This window comes from Pan troglodytes, chromosome 5, assembly GCF_028858775.2.
Source record: "Pan troglodytes isolate AG18354 chromosome 5, NHGRI_mPanTro3-v2.0_pri, whole genome shotgun sequence".
Classification (NCBI taxonomy): domain Eukaryota; kingdom Metazoa; phylum Chordata; class Mammalia; order Primates; family Hominidae; genus Pan; species Pan troglodytes.
The window spans coordinates 94,899,451-94,919,410 of NC_072403.2; the positions used below are offsets into that span (position 1 = coordinate 94,899,451).

Genomic DNA, 19,960 nt, shown 5'->3' on the forward strand with positions numbered 1-19,960 from the left:
TATTTACTGCAGAAAATTTTTGTAATTAAAGCATGTAAGTATAATCAATTTTGGCTTATGGGAATGCTTTTCTAGAAATCAAAATGTATACTGGCATCAATGTACAAATATTCCAGAAACCAACATTAAACAATTTATGAGGTATTCATTAATATTCTAATACATTATTTTCAGCATCTCATTCAGGAATGAGCTGAGGCTTTCTCTGTGAAGATTCAGTGTTCCTATTACTGAAATGACCCAAATGTAACAGAGCAGTCAGTACAACCTGTCTTCCTCATTCTGCTCCTAACCACATAAATAACCAAATAGTATTCATTAAGTTTGCAAATGGCATCACACTGGGAGAGAAATTACCACGAAGGAGAGAAAAAAAAACCCTTAAATACCACATGACCTTGATAATTTGGAGCAAAGGAGAGAAAATATAACAAACATTATCAAAGTGGAGTACTTACATTTAAAGAGAAAATCCAAATTACAAAATAAAAGGAAGGTCATTATACGTGCAAATTTGCCTCTTATTTGTTCATCTATTCAGCAATTTATTATTGAGCACATATTATGTGCCCGGCTCTGGGGATAGAGTGGTGAACAAAACAGACATTGTTTCTCACTCAGGGAACTCACAGAACAAGGGGGGACAGGGGCCTTAAACAAGGAAATAAATAAAAAACTTCCAGTTGTGATAAGTGTTTTGAAGGGAAAAAGCAGACAAATGTGAAAAAGAACAATTGATATGTGAGAGAAAGAACTATTTAGAGTAGAGTGGTTAGGGAAACCTCTCTGAGATATGAGCTGGAAAGCAATGAGAAGCAATCCACTTTTGAAAGAAGACTGTTCCAGACAGAGAGGGCTGTCCAGACAGAGTGAATAGCCTGTGCTGAGTCCCTAGGCAAGAAAGGTCTTGGTGTTTTCCTGGAACTGAAAGGAGGCAGGTGTGGCTTCAGCATAGTGGACAAGAGGGGTTGAAGAAAGATATGAGGTGGTAGAGAGATGAGAGCAAGGAGAGAGATAGATGAGGCTGGAGAGAAGGCATTCAGGGTAAATATGGCTCACGAGCAGAGTAACATTTTCAAGCAGGAGCTGGCAAACATTTTCTGCAAAGGTCCTGTATTAGTCAGGGTTCTCTAGAGGGACAGAACCTAATAGTATATATGTAATATATAAAGGGAAGTTTATTAAGTATTAATGTACGCAGTCACAAGGTCCCACAATAGGTTGTCTGCAAGCTTGAGGAGCAAGGAGAGCCAGTCCAAGTCTCAAAACTGAAGAACTTGGAGTCCGATGTTCGAGGACAGGAAGCATCCAGCATGTGAGAAAGATGTAGGCTGGGAGGCTAGGCCAGTCTCCCTCTTCATGTTTTTCTGCCTGCTTTATATTCGCTGGCAGCTGATTAGAGGGTGCCCACCAGACTAAGGGTGGGTCTGCCTTCCCCAGCCCACTGATTCAATTGTTAATCTCCTTTGGCAACACCCTCACAGACGCACACAGGATCAATACTTTGTATCCTTCAGTCTCATCAAGTTGACACTCAGTGATCACAGGGCCAGAGTTTAGGCTTTGCTGAGTCATAAGGTCTCTGTCACAACTATTCAGTTCTGCAGTTGCAGCACAAAAGTAGATACAGACAATACTTAAATGAATACAGGTAGCTGTGTTCTAATAACACTCAAATATTTACCAAAACAGGCAGTGGGTGGACTTGGCCTACAGGCCAAATTCTTTCAGTTGCCAACCCCTGAAAGAATAACATCGGGCACAATACTATCCTAGGAAACATAAGTAGGAGCAGGACACTCACCTTCCAGATGAGTCAGCATTAGTCAGACCATCACTGAATGAATGTCTTCCTTGGGCTCCACACTTAAATGGCATATGATAAAACTCACGTAGGTTCTAAAATAGTGATGATTAAAGGTTTGGAAAACTGGCCAAGCAAAAAGTTTAAAGGAGCTGATGTATTCAACTTGATCAACAAAGAAGAGGTAATAAAATAGTTTTCACATGTTTTAAGTGTTATTTTGCTAAAGATTGTCCAACTGTTTATATGTTCACTGAGTGGAAAGACATGAGAATTGAAGGGAAATGAAAAGCGAGACATGAGAAGGAAATGGAACTGGAAGAATATAATGACCTGACAAGGTAAACACCTGTAAACAATGGGCCCCACTGGCTCTCCTCTCTGCCTCCATGGCAGACTTTTCTGTCCAGGAGTAAAAGATTGTTTTAATCAATGTGGGTTAATATACCTCATTTTAAAGGAACACCATAGTGTATAATTTTATCAAGCAAATAGTTGCCCATAATTAGTCACCTTTAAAACATCACATTTTCCTTTTTTTTTTCCAAAAAAAAAAAAGCCATATTATATTGATCAATTACTATAAGCCAAGGGTGCTGGGCATTTGACATGCATCATCTTGTTTACTCTTCACAATACTCCTAGGAAGTCAATACTATCCCCATCCTCATTTTACTAAAAATGAAGTCAATGCTATCCTTATCTTCATTTCACAGAAAACTTAGACTAATGTTACTAAGTAATTTGTCCAATGGCAACTAGCTAATAAATGGTAGACCCAATTAATTTTATTTTTTAAGTGAGGCATAGTAAATGAGGAACAGCTGTATTTACACTTCTTTTTTAAATAGCACTGAGTAATATTTATCATAAGATCTCTACTTTTTAAATCAAGGACAAAAATTAGAATGCACTTTTGACTAAAGCCAACCTAGCTTATCCACAGCCCTATAAACAATAATTTCTACTTATTGTCTACCTGTGTTTTGTGAAGAGGCTCAAATCTTTGAAAACTCTATAGATTCATTTTTCTAAGCTCTCTTAGTGTCTTTTGTAGTATTTAGGGTTTTACATGTCTTTGAAAAGAGGAAGCATGGTTATTTTATCATTTCTTTGATAGTTCTGATATCTAAAGTATTTGCAGGTCTGTTTTTGCTGTCTTTTATTCTGTTGGTTCCTACTCTTGGGTTGTTATAAGCTGCTCATTTTTTTCCAGAAAATTTACTGTGAGACTTCTTCGAGGCCTAGGATAAAGGCATATTCCTCCAGAGAGGACTGGAATTTACTTCTGCCAAGTGCTAGAAGGCACTACCACTTCAAGGCCAATTTAAACAACATTTACAACCTGTGGTTTTATTGGACTGCAAATCTGGGAGGCTGGGTTGCAAATCTGTGTCAAGATTAGCTTGTGGTAATATCTCAGGGATAGCTTTCCCTCTTTCTGTCACTGCTTGGTGCCAAGGTAAATATCCTTGCACTCTCTTGGAGGAGAGTACGAGGTGAATTTTTTTCTGACTTACCCTTATAGTTTGAGGTCCTAGTATTATGAGCAGATGGGTCTTCTATTAACCAAGAGCCATCTGCCCTTTGCTCTTGGCTCCTGGGAGAGGATCTCTAAGCCCTTGGAATATACTGCCCAGTATGAATGCCATTGTGTACCTGAGAGCCTGGTCCACACCAATAGCCTAATGATGTGATTTTGAGTTGGGGCTGTGAGTCACATGGTATCAGCTCGAGCTCTAGAGGGGCTGGAAACTAAAGGTCAGTTTTAAGGTGGGCAGCCAGGTCTAAGCAACTGAGCCCCAGTAAAAACTGGAAGCCATGGCTCAGTTGAGCATCCCTGGTTGACAATACTCTGTGCACATTGTCTCACATCCTTGCTGGGAGAAGTTGGCACTGTCCATGACTTGGCTGGGAGGGGCCAATGGAAGCTCCATATGTGGATTCTGCCCCGTGTGTCTCTGGCCTTGGCAGATTTTAATCTGTATCCTTCTGCTATAATAAATCACAGCTGTGAGTATAAAAGCTTTCAGTGAGTTATGTGAATCCTTCTAGCAAGGTTTCAAGTTTGTGGCTATCTTGGGGACCCCAAACTTGTAATTGGTGTCAGAAGTGAGGGTGGTCTTGGGGACTCCCCTACCTCTGCAGTTGTTTTCAGTAGAAAGTGGTTGCTTCAGTGGAAAGGTGGTCTGATTACCCAGCCAGCCACATAGAAATGGAAGAGTCTGTAGTAATTAGGAGATGCAACATTTTCCTGCCTGTAGCCTGTGTTGCATATCTGTTTCACCTAAGTTGAGCAGTATGACTGAACTAATTTTAACTGAAATGTCAGAACAGGCTTTTATGAAATTCAGATGTAGTCAAATATTGACTAGATAGTTTCTCAATAAAACAAATTTTATCATACATGTATGCATCTATATATAAATATAACATACACATTTATGGCTACATGTGTGTGAATATACCTAACAAAATAGCACTGGATTGAGAGTCAACAGATGTGAATTACACATATAGTTCTGATCCTGCCACTTCCTAGCAATGTCAACTTTGGTGATTCACTTAAATTTTTTGAGTCTACCTCCTCATAAATCCAGTCACCTAGGTCAGGGGTTCTCAGTGGGGATGATTTTGCCTACTAGGGGCCATGTTGGAAATTGATGGGACTACTTTTGGTTGTCGTAATATTTGAGAGTGCCATTGGCATTTGGGAGAAGCCAGGGATTCTAAATTTTCCACAATGCACAGCACAGCACTGCCCATCAAAGAATTGTTCCACATCCCTCACAAATATTGGATGTTTTGTCAGACATTCCTATAGGTGAGACAGCTTTTTATAATTATCTGAGCCCAGAATCTAACTTCGTTTTATGCAGAAAAACAAAGTATGTTTTTGCATGATTTTAATACACATGGAATTTTCCAGATTTACAACTACCATGTATTGAGGGGAGATTTCACTTTGTTTGGATTGGCACTTTCCCTGGGATGCCACCAGAGTGAGTCACTGAGATCACCCACTTGTGTGAGTCTGCACGTGCAGCTGCACATGTGTGGTGTAGGCATAGACTGCTCCCCAGGTCTTCCAGTGTGGTCCTAAACTGAGCATTCCCATATTAAAGTGGAGAGTATTTATTATAAATTACTTTCATTTCTCCTCTGTGTTGTAGCTAGTGCATTATGTGTGCCTGTAGGTTATTATATCTGTGGAATTAATTTCAAAAGAAATTAAACTTATTCCTCCCATCTAACTGAGGCTTTGTCCCCTTTGACTATCATCAGTTTGATTTTTTTTAGATCAATACTACAATATGGTGAATATGGCTAATAATTGAGTACTGTATAGTTCTTTTTTCTTTTTTTTGAGATGGAGTTGCACTCTGATGCCTAGGCTAGAGTGCAGTGGTGTGATCTCGGCTCACTGCAACCTCTGCCTCCTAGGTTCAAGTGATTTTCCTGCCTCAGCCTCCCAAGTAGCTGGGATTACATGCATGTGCCACCATGCCTGGCTAATAAATTTTGTACTTTTAGTAGAGACAGGGTTTCATCATGTTGGCCAGCTGGCCTCAAATTCCTGAGCTCAATTGATCTGTCCATCTCGGCCTCCCAAAGTGCAGGGATTGCAAGCGTGAGCCACCATGCCTGGCTAATTTTTGTATTTTTAGTAGAGAGGAGGGTTCGCCATGTTGACCAGGCTGGTCTTGAACTCCTGACCTCATGTGATCTGCCCACCTCGGCCTCCCAAAGTCCTAGGATTACAGGCATGAGCCACCACACATGGCCCAGTACTGTATATTTCAATATCACTAAAACAATAAATTTCAAATGTTCTTATCACAAAAAAAGTGAGCTGTTTGAGATGATGGATATATTATTTCACTTGATTTAATTATGGCACATTATGTTTAAAAATGACATCACTTTGTACCCTGTAAATATATACAATTTGTCAATATATAATTTAAAAAATAATATCTACGGATTTTATTCTGTGTGGCATCCTAGTATCCTGTCAGATTTGCCCCATGCCGATTGCACACACACAAAGAAAAGTAGAAAATGATTTAGGATCCCCTTTTTATGAAAAAATATCCACATTGTTAAGAATATGCCAAGGTACATAACTCTGTAAACTTTCTTCCTGCCTTCACTTCAGTTAATTAGCCTAGTTTGGGCTTTGTGCAGTAAAAAGCTCTGGATATGTTTCTAAGCCACCCTGTTCCATGTGGCTTCATAACTACCTACTCCTTCAAGATATGGTCTCTTATCAAGGATGATCTTCTGGTTCAGAGAAGAAAGAGGCCATTAAGGTCATTTTCAAAGGTAGCCTCTACTCAGGACCAAGTGATTGTGTCTTCATTTCAGCAAAATGCATTTCAGTAGACTTACTACTAAGTAGTGACATCACACTAATGAATAAGACCGGGTCATTCATCATAAAAGTCTTATAGTGTAACTGGGGAGAAAGTCTTCAACCCAAAAGGCTGTGACATAATGCAGGGAATGTGAGGTATAAGCAAATGCTATGGGGGACCTGGGGGAGTAACTCATTCGGCCTGAAAAAATGAGGAAAGGTTTTAAGAAGTGGGATGGGTTTGGGCAGAGGTGTTTCAGGCAGGGGCACTTCATTAACAAGGTGTGAAGAGGAGAATAGAAAGCATGAGGGAGGCCTCAGGGGAGTCTGGCTAGCATACTCCGAAAGTTAACATCAGTGAGGAATTGTGGGCAAAAAGGCCAGAAAGATAGGTTAGGACCTGTCTTAGTCAGCTCAGGCTGCTATAATAAAGCACCATGGACTCCGTGGCTTACAAACAATAGAAATTTATTTCTCACAGTTCTGGAGCCTGGAAGTCCAAGAGCAGGGTGCCATCGTTGTTGGGCTCTGGTGCAGGCTCTTTCCTGGTTTGCAGATTGCTGACTTCTTGTTATGTCCTTATGTGAGGGAAAGAAGACAAGAGGGCTCACTGGAGTTTCTTTTATAAAGTCTCTTATCTCATTCATAAGGGCTCTTCTGTCATGACTTACTTGCCTTCCAAAAGGTCCCACCTCCTAATACCATCTCATTGAGGGTTCAGATTTCAATACACGAATTTTAAGGAGACAGAAACATTCAGTCAATTGCAGGATTCAGTTGTGGAGGACCTTGAAAGCCGGGCTGAGAGGTCTGGAGAGAATTCTGCATGTATGAGGGAGCTATGAAGTTTGGAGGAGAGTGACATGATCAGAGTCCTGGTTTTGGAAAATTTTCTAGCCAGCAACTGCAGGATGCATTGGGGCTAGGAGGACGTAGGGAGAAAGGGACTTTGGTAAGTTGGTAGTTGTGACAATGTTGCCAGGTAGGAATATGAGGGTGGGAAGCAGAGCAGAAGCAGTCAAACTAGAATAAGAGGACAGAGGAGACTCACAGAGGAGGAGGATTATGAGGAGGGGCTGTACCTTGATTCCAAGGGTTCTGACCTGGGTGCCTGAGCATCTGGTGATGATGTCATAACCTGGATACCACCTTCAAGGGGAGGAAGAGATAATGAGCTTGGTTTTTAGATCAGTTGGATTTGAACAGCAGATACTATGTTCATATGGAGATGTCCAGCACACTATTAGAAAAAGAGGCTGAGTGCTCTACAGTTTCCAGAGTATCTATCACTTCTCTACTGCTTTTTCCTCCTCTGAAAAAAGGCCCTCTTCTCTTTCTCTGTCCCAGCTGAAGGCTATAGATAGCACTGTGATTAACAGTTCATGCGGAACTCAGCCATTCTAGAATCACATAATATTTCTGCCTCTCTCTAGCTGTATGACCTTAGGTAAGTTATTGGATTTCTCTAAGCCTCGTCAGTTTCCTCACATATAAACTGGTGATAACTAAAGTATCTTCTGTATAATGTTCCCACAAATAAATTAATTAATGCCAGCTAATACCTGGCATATTGGAAATGCCTAAAAATATCAGCTGTTAGTAAGCCAAATTATTTACCATTCCACGAACACACCCAGAACTTTCCTTCCTCCTGTCATTTGTCCCTGCTGCTGCTCTCCACTTACAATGCTTTCCAAAGGAACCGATTCCCTACTGTTCATCTTACTCTGTACACAAGATCCTGAAATCCTACTTACTCTTGACTCTAGGAGCCAGGGTTTGAATTTGGAATTATCCATGAGATTGGAAAATCTTGCACCCTCACTGTGATGATTAAAAAAGGCTTGACTGGCTTAGAAGGGGAAATCCAGAGTTTATCCTATTACAGCAAATACTCTCATGCTGTAGGGCTTTCCTAAAACCTTTTAACAGAAGGATCATATAGCAAAGCACCTCACCAAAATAAAGGCTTTATCGGAATATAAAAAAGAAGAAAAGAAAAGTTTGGGAAACCCCAAACAAATGTGATAATGTCTGATGTTTGCTACTGTTTTTTTGTGGACAATTGAACACTTGGCACCTCTATTTTGGATTCCTCTTTGGCAGCACTTTCCCAAGCTAAAAAAGCTACCAGCCAGTTCTTCCCGGCTACCTTCCACCTATGCTTTGTTTTGGCAAGTGTAACTTGCCTGAGAGCTGCAGAAATGCTACTCTGCACAGAGCTGATGCCAGACTGGAAAAGACATTGTTCTCTGTAAAATTAAGATAAGAGATTTTGAAGCAGAAGGGCCCATCTGCTTCAAACTATAACTTTAACAATGTTTTTAAGTTATCTGAAACAGTAGCTCAATGTCATTCTTTGGGTTTCTACTTATTACAGTATCTTTCTTCTGTTTTAGAACAGTTCCTATAGCAATATAATGAAAATAACCTTTTTTTTACAGCCACAAAGACAGAACTATAAATTATTCCTCACCCTAGTTTCCTTTCAGCACATACAAAAGCCAGTGCTTGCTCTGCCCCAATAAATCAAAGCTTCAAAAAGGGCAAGGCAGCTAATCAGAGAACGCAGCTTCTACTAACTAGACAATAAATTTCTGTGTCTGTCATCTTTGGAATTAATAAGAGATAAATGGCCACTTTACACAAAGTTTCCAAACCAGGTCAAGAAACAGTCAGGACATAGAGTGGACTTGTAAACCTGGTCATTATATTCATCTAAGACCATATAATCTAACAAGAAGTGAAGGTTCATCTGCATTTTACACATGAGCAAATATCTTCAATACATTTCCTACAGGACAAAAGACTTCATCGTTTTATTTTTGAAAAGTATATTTTCGAAAAAGAAATAAATGTTTTTAGTCTGGGAGGAATAAGGAAAATGTCTCTTAGAGGAAGTGATATTGGAAATAAATCTTAAAGGATATAGAACCTTTTAACAGCCAGAGAGATCCACAAACATTTTGTAAGAATGGATTAACTCAAATCGATCATACCCTATTGACCCAACTTTTCCAGTTTTCCAATATGAATGTCCCCAGTAGAGTAATTAATGAAGCCAACATTTACTGAATTCCTTCTCTGCATTAGGCATCGTCCTAAGCACAGGATTAAGAAGATGAATAAAATACTGGACCTGACCTCAAAGAGCGCCCACCCTTCAAAAAGTTCAACTGTTCCTTAATTTTATTACATAAAATAAAACACAAGAATCATTATAAATTGATTCCCAAGTTTAGTTGGAAGCCCCACCTGAAAGTTTTGTTCCACAACAATTTTCTCAGTAAAATAAAATTGAATGACCTAAGATAAAGAGAAGACAGCTTTCCCAGGATAGAAAGGAGTTGCAAAAATCAACTCAATCTAATATACTTTCACCAAAGCCATAGTCACAAACTTAAAGTTGGTAATGCTACATAACTGCTTTAAAACTAAAAGAGAACAAGAATGGTCAAAGCTTGTGTTATAGCACTTCTATAAAGGTAGAATAGGCAAAAAAAATGTAATTAAATTTTAGTCCCAGGTTGAACCCAAACAGTGCTAACACCTGAGATTTCTGCCCTGAATCTATTTATGTGCAGGACCAAGAGAACTTCTGGGAGAACCTCATTTTGGAAGAAGAGATAATTCTGCACTTGGGTTTGGTTCAGAAATGGTGTTTTAGCGTTTGAGTATATGGTACTCAAAATTTGTTTTCAAGTCTAGCCCCTGGGCTGGGATGATAATTTCAAATTTTAAAACATTAAAAAGAGCAGCTTTCAATAAGAAACTATAATTATAGACACTGGGGTGCAGGGAAACACCCATTTTGGGATCTGTGTCACAAAGTGCAACACATGGTGGAGAGGATCAACCTTCTCCTTCCATCTATACCCTAGACAGTGAAACTTTGGCTTATTGAAGTTTCCAAGACTGTTTCACTCTTTTGCTCCACTGGAGGCTTCTAGGTAGTAGAGGCACCTACACCTCATATGGGGCAGCAGTGAAGATCATCAGCACCAAATGATGCTGGAGAAAAAAAGGAATAAAGTGACAGATGCCATGAGGTAAATGATGCATACGGGCACTCCAGGAGGCACCCTAGACATAATTAGAGAGTATTTTGCAGGGAGCGGCAGGACTTTCAATAGTAAGTGAGGATAAGAATCAGATAAATAGGGTTTATTCCTGCTCATTTCACCTCATTGTCTACTCCCCTATGTTTGGCTCCATACACACAGGTTACTCAAATATTAGATCCTAATTCATTTCAACAATGTGTTGAATTATTCTTTAAATAGAAATAAAAGTGCTCACTTATCTGAAATTTAGTAACATAGTCAACAACTTCTTTCCCATCATGGTATTTCAGGTGGAACACTGAGATTTTACACTGGGGTGATCCTACAGCATAATTCTGAGAAGGAAAATGCATGGGGAAATACGAATAGAAGGGAGGAGGACTGGTTCACCAGGGAAGATGCTTTGCCTTGTTCTCCTGAGAACCAGTGACACTGAACAAAAAGATTCCCAGTACTTTTGGAAATTACATAAAAAGTAAATTGAACTTTAGTCCAGAGGGCATCCCTGTCGGATGCGTGGTCAGAAACTTCTGTGCTGGATTCCTTTCCTCACTTAAAGATTTTTGCAAAAGCTTTTCTGCTTGCAAGAGAAGATTCTGAAAAAGATCTCATTTAAAAATATCTGTATGAAAATGCTTAGAATGGGTTGTCACGTCTCTTGTTAGAGCAAAGCTGACTGGAGATGGAAAACTATGTATTCCATTGTATCTTTAATGGCCTTCACAAATAATTAAAAGTAGAATAGAAAAAAAAAAAACACTGACAAAGCTATTTGGTCAAGACATTTTTTGACAGTTTTTTGGAATTGGGAAACCTCTCTTTGTTTTGCAACAAAAGGTCTTTTCCTCTTCTCCTCAACCTACCTTGTGCTCTGCAACCAGATTGGTTTTTCTAGTGCATCACTTTTATGTTATTCTCCTGCTTAAAACTTCAGAAAATCAATTCCATAGGGGATGACAAGGAGAGGTGGCAGACCAGCAAATTCATAGAATAATCACTGTATCTAAAATGTATTGCACACTGTGTGCCAGGTGCTGTTCTAGACATTATGCATGCATTAACCCATTTAATGCTCAAATAATCCCTATGAGACAAATGCTATTTTTTTACCCCATTTTAAAGATGAGCTTAAATAACTTGCTCAAGATTGCACAGGTGGCATTTCAACCCAGGCAGGCAGATTCTAGAACCCTCTCACTCTTTACTACCGCATCTACATTTTAGAGCTCAAAAAGCCCTCAAGGGTACAAAAAATATATATTTTCTGTTCTTGTTGTGCTTGAGCACTGAGAAGTCAGGAGGAAGGGGAATGTTCTGCAGGTTCATGATGGCATGCAAAGCTTTCCACAATCTAACAAGAACTCTTTCCTATCTTATTCACAGTCCAATCTCAATTCCTCCAATCCAGCCAAATGTTCTCACTATTTCAAAGTTTCATTCTTCCAGAGTGTCTCATTCTTCCCATCTTTCCAAATCTTAATAATCACTTAAGGCCCACATAAAATCTTGCCTCATCCAGACAAGGATGCCTTCTCTGTCCATTGGGAGGGCCCTCTTTGTACTCCACAACTGCTGGGGTCCACACCAGCAATTTGATATCATCACTCACTGCTTTGCCAGTTTCTCTTGTGTGTTTTTTCTCACCTCCATTCTTAATTTTACTTTCATACAAAGCAATCTCTAATGACAGTACTCATTTCTGGAACACTTTATGTCTATGTAAGGAATACAACCACTGTGGCAAAACCACAGGTGGTAGCCTGTGCTTACGTAAGGCAGCGGTCCTCAACCTTTTTGGCACCAGGGACTGGTTTTGTGGAAGACAATTTTTCCATGGACCTGTGGTGGAAGGGGGATGAAACTGTTCCACCTCAGATCACCAGCCATTGGTTAGGTTCTTATAAGGAGCACGCAACCTAGATCCCTCTCATATGCAGTTCAGAACAAGGTTCACCTCCTATGGGAATCTAATGCCACCTGATCTGACAGGAGGCAAAGCTCAGGCAGTAATGCTTCCTCACCCTCCACTCACCTCCTGCTGTGTAGCCCAGTTCCTAATAGGACACAGGCTGGTACCGGTCCGTAGCCCGGGTTTGGAGACCCCTGATGTAGAGGGGTCTTTGGCTTGATGGAATAAAGGGAAAAAAGTAAACACAAGCATTGAAACTTGCTCTTCTAAAATTGCCAGGAGCAATTGTCACGGGATTGGAAAGATACATAGGAAATGTGTTTTCTTTATCAAGTTCTCTTTGTTTCCTCTAGTGATTTTTAACACACACATTTCTAACTTACTGGTGATTTCATTAGAAATTAAAAAAAATTTCAACTTAATTTTCTCATGATATCAACAATAAATATCTCTTGCCTGTGCTAGACAAAGTGTCTATGCTTGGCCACTATTTCATTTCTTCTTGACATCATCACTTTTCAGATGGTATTGAATTGAAATGTGGAATTTTATTTCAATTCTTTTGTTACATTATGCACCTTATTTCAAGAATTTTTTTAACATTGGCACTAAACAGAGTATGTATAATCAAATGAACAATTCAGAGAATTTATAGTGCCCTATATTGAGTTTATTATTCAAAATACTGGTATTTGGGCCTAGTGCGGTGGCTCATGCCTGTATCTCAGCACTTTGGGAGGCTAAGGCAGGTGGACCACTTGAGGCCAGAAGTTCAAGACCAGCCTGGCCAACATGGTGAAACCCTGTCTCTACTAAAAATACCAAAAAAAAAAAAAAAAAAAAAAAATGCTGGGTGTGGTGGCAGGTGCCTGTAGTCTACTTGCGAGGCTGAGGCAGGAGAATCACTTAAACCCAGGAGGCAGAGGCTACAGTGAGCTGAGATTGTGCTACTGCTACTGCACTCCAGACGGCCACAGAGCAAGACTCTGTCTCAAAAAAAAAAAAAAAAAAAGGGAGAGAGAGAAAAAACAAACAAACCCTGTATTTGGAGGAGACAGCAACAGTAATTTTTTTTTTTTTTTTTTTCAGAAAGGATAGTGGGCTGGGAGCAGTGGCTCACACCTATAAAATCCCAGCACTTTGGGAGGCCGAGGCAGGCAGATCACTTGAGGTCAGGCGCTCGAGACCAGTCTGGCCAACATGGTGAAATCCCATTGCTACTAAAAATACAAAAATTAGCCGGGCGTGGTGGTGCACGCCTACAATCCCAGCTACTCAGGAGGCTGAGGCAAGAGAATCACTTGAACCCAGGAGATGGAGGTTGCGGTGAGCGAAGATGGCGCCACTGCACTCCATCCTGGGCAACAGAGAGATACTCCATCCCCCCCCCAAAAAAAGAAAGAAAAGAAAAGAAAAGAATATTGGATGGTATACTTTCTGAGTCCAATATGTACTACTATGGAACTTAAAACTAATGATGACTAATTTTGTTACTTATATCACCATCCTATGAAGAGAAAGTTTCAAGTGAAGGGGTCACACAGTGATCAACCCCAGAGTGTGGGTTCAGGAAAGGGAGCACAGGAGTGATCAAAGCTGGCATTTCTGGCTCTTCTTCCTAGAAATGCTATTACCTAGGAAGAGGGGAAGAGGGTGTGGGAAATGTAAGGGGAGGTACAGGTCTGAGAGATCCTTTTCACCAAAGACTGGTTCCTTTCACTGATTTCCAGTGAAAAAAGAGAGAAGATTCCATTTTTTTTTGTGGGCACTTATAAGGCGCTTTCTATTTACAATTTCTTTCCCAGTTTCAATCTGCAGAAAGCCTGCCATGTCCTTTTTAGGCTGGGAAGGGTACTGGGCAGAGGGTGACAAGCCCTGTTTTCCTTGAGTTTAGGAAGAGTTCAGCCAGAACCTCCATATAGGCAATCTACTGCTGCTACTGCTTGAAATTAAGTTAACCACTTGTGGTGTTCATGATTTACGTTTTTTTTTTTTTTAAGCAGATTTATTGAAATTTGCAACCAAAACACAAATAGAGTGCATACAAATTATGACAATAAAAATCATTTTCACCTTTTTTCTAAAATAAGTAATAAAATAGAAAATAGTTTTAATCTATGAAATGTTAAAAAGGGATCAAATAAAAATATTGAAATATTTATAGAAAGAAACTAATCAGGCTGTGTATAATAGGGGAGAAAGGTGAATAAAGAAAATGCAGTCATCTGGCCAGCAGTTGTCATTCTGACCAGAAAGGCTGCCAAAGGTCCCAGGAAGGCTACTAAAAGACACGACTAGGACACAAATCCTGCCCTCTGCTTATTGTACCTTGTAACCAAAGGATCCTAGAATAAGGGTGGCCTTGAAAATGGGTTTCATAATTTATATGTAATGGGATTGAGAACAAATTGATTTAGTTTATTCCAGAATGGAAATAGGGACATATTTTTAAAAGAATGGTAGTACAGTTTAGATGTTTTTAAAAATGTTGTTTTGAACAATTACGTGTTTGTCATTCTTCTTAAAACTGGAGGATTTACCTCTTATGACTGATTTCCATTAACTCCCTCTTACTTTTTCTCCCAGATTAAGTTTTGATGATGAGCTCTGATTCAGTAGATGAAATCTCAAATATATCTTACAATGTAAAATGTATCATAAAAGGTAAAACCTATCTTAAAATGTAAAAGCATCTTAAAATGTAAACCAAGAGAAATGGTTACATTAAATCATATTGAGTGATCTTGTGTATTTAAGATTTAAGAATGTGTAGAACTCTTAAATAAGCATCTAGTGGGACACACTCCTCTGATGGGTAACATTAATGGTGATTCTTCTCTAACTATAGACTAAGACGTACCAATCATTCCTACATTCCTGAATAACAACGAAATGTGGATCTCAATTAATATTTGTTATACATTAGGCGCAAAAACAAATGTACAGGAACAGCAACTAGGCTGGCTTTATCATGCAAAAGGAAAACTATTTAACACCATCAGCACTTTTTACAATAGTGGCTACTGAGCAGACTTAATTACCAAAAGGCCTGCACAAGGCCAGTTACATCAGCATGTCTGGGTCTAATCGGATTCTTTTTTCTGGTATCTATGGAATCAAACACGCTTTGCTAATATCAGTGGATCCTTGTTTAGTCAAGCTACTTTTGGCAAAATGATGCAAGGCTGCAGTTTGTATGTGATCTGTTGGCCTTTAACAATGCAGCTCTTGATGGAGCTGAATTATTTTAATCATATATGGTACCATACAGTATACATACACTTTAAGCTCAATTGAGCCATCCGTGTCTGAAATAGCACCTAATCTTTCTTAACCCATCTTTGTCTTATTGTGCTTTGCAGAAATTATATATAATAATTTTATGATAAAACATAATACTTCTATTTTTGTCTGCTTCCTCCATGAGAATGTAAGCTCGATGCAGGCAAGGACTTTGTCTTATTATCTCTATCTGCAGTACCTGTAACTATGCTTGAAATGTAGTAGATGTTCTAAAAGTCCTCACTGGATGAACAAACCTATATAGGTTTGCCAAAATGAGTGGCTGACAGAAGTTTTCAACAGGTAATTTTACTGTAACTTTATACTAGATAAAAACAAGTTCACAGAACCACTTGTTGACAGCAGATTTTAGAGACATAAAAAAGGGACTAGAAATTTGGTGCTTTACTAAGAGGTCCTTGGTAACCAATGCATGTCTGCATTCTGTGGTATCCTTATCTAAGAATACTACTGAATACATTGTGGAATTATATTCACCAGACAGAGGAGGCTAATGTGGAACAACTTCCAAGGGTCAACATTAATATTGTACAGCCTGCTTCAATTCTGTGTAGCCCTCCCAGCATGGTTTAAAATGAAATTTAAATGTCTTTAATGCTATCCCTGTGTCTCTTTGTTTCTGTGCATGTGTCTCATACACGCCAATTCACTCACCCACAGCAACAAAAAGATAGAAAGAGCCATTTCCCTTTTCCCTTCATGCCCTATAGCCCCAAAGTAGACTCTCACAGGTACAGACATGTTACCCCTCAGACCTACCCAGTGACTAGATGTAAATAACTCACTTTGAGCACGGGCGTAGCTGTGCTGGCCCTCCCTTCCCAATTGTGGAAGATCCAATGGAGACCTGTTGAGCTTGGGAACTTCACCATGACAAGATTTATGTGATTCATGACAGATGCAATTTAAAGCAAAGTAACTATAGTGTCGCCAGAAACCTGCCCTTTGTGTGCATGTGTGTGTTGCATGACCTCCTCTTACATCTGTCCCTCAGAGCTTCTCATGGTCATGGTCATTCCACCTAGACTCCCCACACTATGCCATCAGAAAGAAGGCTGGCTTGGTTCCTCCTAAGGCCCAAGGAAGAGGTGAGATGAGGGTGTCTCACTACATTTGACTCAACTTGATTTTATTAGGGAGGCAAGGTTAGAAAATTAGAATATTCTTCTAGTTGGGTTTTTTTGAGCAGTACAGAGTTATCTGTGCAATCACAAGCACCTTTAGGATCTAAATCATAAACATACATTAGTATGGTAGTATGGCCATTGCTTTTTTCCAGAGGGAGAAAAACTATCTCAGAAGAAAATTCTTTTTTATGCACAGGCTGAACTCTGCTTCATCTAATTTATTCCAATTTCCAACATTAGACCAATACAAACTGAACTCTAAGAAACAGTCACACATAAAGGCATTCACCACTAATGTATTCATTTGTGAAAAAAAAAAATAGCATACTAAGCTTAGGCTACATGCCAGAAAAAGATTCAGATTTTGTAATAATCTGTCATGGGCAATACACAACTCTATAGACAGTCACCAAATCTTCTTTCTCAGGCCATATCTTCTATAGCAGTGGTTCTCAGCTGGAATTAATTTTGTCAATCAGAACAATATCTACAGATATTTTTGGTCAACACAACTGGAGTGGAGGAGGGGGCTGTGCTAATGGAATCTAGTGGGTAGAGGTCAGGGATGTTGCTAAACATCCTTCAATGCGGAGAGCAGTCTCCCACAAAAAGAATTATCCAGACCAAGATATAAACAGTATTGAAGCTGAGGAACCCTGCTGTATACTGACAGATAGGAATCTAAAGCATGGAAAGTCAGCATGATGTTTGGGAGTCTAGTAGCTTAAGTGAAGCCAAACTAATTCTCTTCTGTGGCTGTGAGTCTTGGATGTATCACTAAGAACTTCAACGTTTCAAACTGTGCTTAATAAAATGACTCTGCAGGATCAACAGTTGGGTATTATTCCTATGTCAGTCTACAAGTTACAGAATTAGGAGTGCCATACCACTGCTCTGCTAGTAAGACAAATGTTTTGGTTGCACTACCAGGAAGAAGAAATCATGAAAAGTACACCCAATCATAAAATGCCAAGTGACACCTGTGTTAAGAATGTTAGCGGCCAGGTGTGGTGGCTCACGCCTGTAATCCCAGCACTTTAGAAGGCTGAGGTGGGTGGATCACCTGAGATCAGGAGTTCGAGACCAGCCTGGCCAATATGGCAAAACCCTGTCTCTACTAAAAATACAAAAAATTAGCCAGGTGTGATGGCGGGTGCCTGTAATCCCAACTACTTGGGAGCCTGCGGCAGGCAAATCGCTTGAACCCCAGAGGCGGAGCCTGCAGTGAGCCGAGATCTCCAGCTGGGCAACGAGAGCTAAATTCCATCTCAAAAAAAAAAATGTGTTAGAAAATTTGCGGATAGAAAACTCAGGGTTTTTGAGGCAAGATATATCAGGTGGTCTGTGGAGATTAATGCCAATTGAGCACCAAGGATATTTACAAATCCACAGACTGTCCTCCTGATCCTGGGGCAGGAAAGGAGGATGTCAGAGAGAGATGGATCAGATCTTGGGCAGAGGAGATGGACATGCCTGGCTCCAGTCCCAGCTTTGATCCTAGCTGTGTGATTCTAGGCAAGTCTCAAACGTTACCTGTGAAATTAGGAGCTAGCGTGTACTCTGTGGGATTCCCTGTAGCTCTATCCTTCTCACTGAAAGGTTTCCTCACCGCTTGTGCTGGTACACAAAGAATAGAACAACTCTGTAACAGGATGCTAGTGAGGTATATTTATTAATTTGCAATAATGTATGGTAAAGGAAATAACAAAAGAAACATGCAGATTTGCATAAATAGGAAATCCTTTAATTTGATAATCATTCATTCAACAAACATCTATTGAGCATCTCCTCTGAATAAAGTATAAAATGTTTTCTACTTTTCTTTTTTAAAATTTGTTTTAAATCATCCTGAGAAACTCTTTAAAAGTTTATTTCCTAGGATTTATAGCAGTTAACATTCAGTTCCACCAATAAAATTCCTCACTGGATTCCACACAGGACAGATGGATCTCCATTAGGTAATAACCTTCCAGGTGGTGCTGACACTGCACATATGTGAATATTCCTCTCTGTGGGAAATAGAGATGTAACTTCTACACTTGCCTCAACCTGCTACTATGACTTTCTTCACAGTCCTGGGTTTTCAAAGATCTAAAGTTAACTCTTCTCTTAGAGAATATATGCAAACAAGTAAACTTAAAACTTCAATGCAATGCTCTTATCCCATAGCTCTGGTTCTTGTCTTTGTAACTGATGCCTCCTGAGCTGACTGCTGGCCTCGGTGTGCTCCTGCTTGAGAGCTGTCTGCCGGGGGAGGAGAATGCCCAGCTCTAATAGTTACATCTTCAAAAAGGCCACCTGGAGAAGGAAGAAAAACCCACAATGCTTTACTTCTATAATATGACAAAATGGCTGCATGTACATCAAATCAGAATCAGGTTAAGTCTGGTCAATAAGATCATATGCTTGTTTAAACAGAAAAATGACTCTTAGTGGATCTAGACATTTTATTTTACAGCAGGATCCAATTAGTCTTTTTTTAATGAACCATATAGTAATTAAGATGATGCACATGCATTTTAAAGGAGAAAAATAGAGTTTTAATTGAAACTAAAGTTATATTGCTACGAAGTAATCCAGTCCTCGTTCCCATCGATTCACAACTATTGTTTTGGACCTTCCATATTTAGAATTCTGAGTCTCATTCCTAGGCGATTCTGGGTCCTCATCCCTATAGGTAATTATACCAGTCTCTCCTAGGTCATTGTGATACTTTCACTTATATTGGTTGGTCAGCAGCAATTCATCTTAAAACCTAGAGTTAAAAAAAATTAATTCACACAGTCTTACGTACAAAATATTTTCAGACTATGTAATGAGGCCTAGATCAAATGCATCTAATTTCCCAATAGTTTTGAAAACAGAAACAAACTTAACAAAGTCAATCATAAATGTTTAGAAAGGTTTAGTTCAGGGGTGACAATAAATTGGGAACTGTGCCAATATGAGGAAGAGAGTCAAGTATAGAGCAGAGATAGATCGTGAAGTATGGGAGGCTTGGGAAGCTCGTATTAGGCGTGAGCAACAGAAGTAAAAACATTCTACTCTTGGGGAAGTATGGGACATCTGTCAATAGCATCAGGAAATTTTGTCCTTAAGTCCCCGAATGCAGTAAAAAGAGGTGTGTATTTAACTATTCTGTTAAAAGAAAAGGTAAAGGGAGGGTCACACAGGGCAGAAAGCATCTGCTTTATGCTGAGTAATTCAGAAGGATGTTACCCTTCATACGGTGCTGGTGAGAAAGGCACCTGCTGAGTTTCCATATCAACTTCCTGCTGAGTTTCTCTATCAAGAGAACACCAAATTGGAAGGAGCAGCAAAGAGGAAAGGTTGATTCCTAAACAAAATGTAAACATGGACAATTGATGCAAACCTCAAGAGCTTACTGTGAAGCTC

The 19,960-nt window shown here is 39.6% G+C and overlaps 1 protein-coding gene across 9 annotated transcripts in view; it reads right to left on the reverse strand.

The window, feature by feature from the left end:
- Positions 1-5,171: 5,171 nt before the first annotated feature.
- Positions 5,172-19,960, reverse strand: part of UBE3D (ubiquitin protein ligase E3D) — a 187,800-nt gene continuing 173,011 nt past the window's right edge. For 3 of the 9 annotated variants that reach the window (XM_518608.7, XM_063813231.1, XM_063813232.1), the window contains one exon: positions 18,287-18,862. In XM_518608.7, coding sequence (XP_518608.3) covers positions 18,842-18,862 — 21 coding nt within the window. In that variant the 3' untranslated portion in view covers positions 18,287-18,841. Of the gene's footprint in view, positions 7,311-18,286; positions 18,863-19,960 lie in introns of those variants that run through there. The other 6 variants (XR_010158087.1, XM_063813229.1, XR_010158086.1 and 3 more) reach the window with 6 other exon arrangements.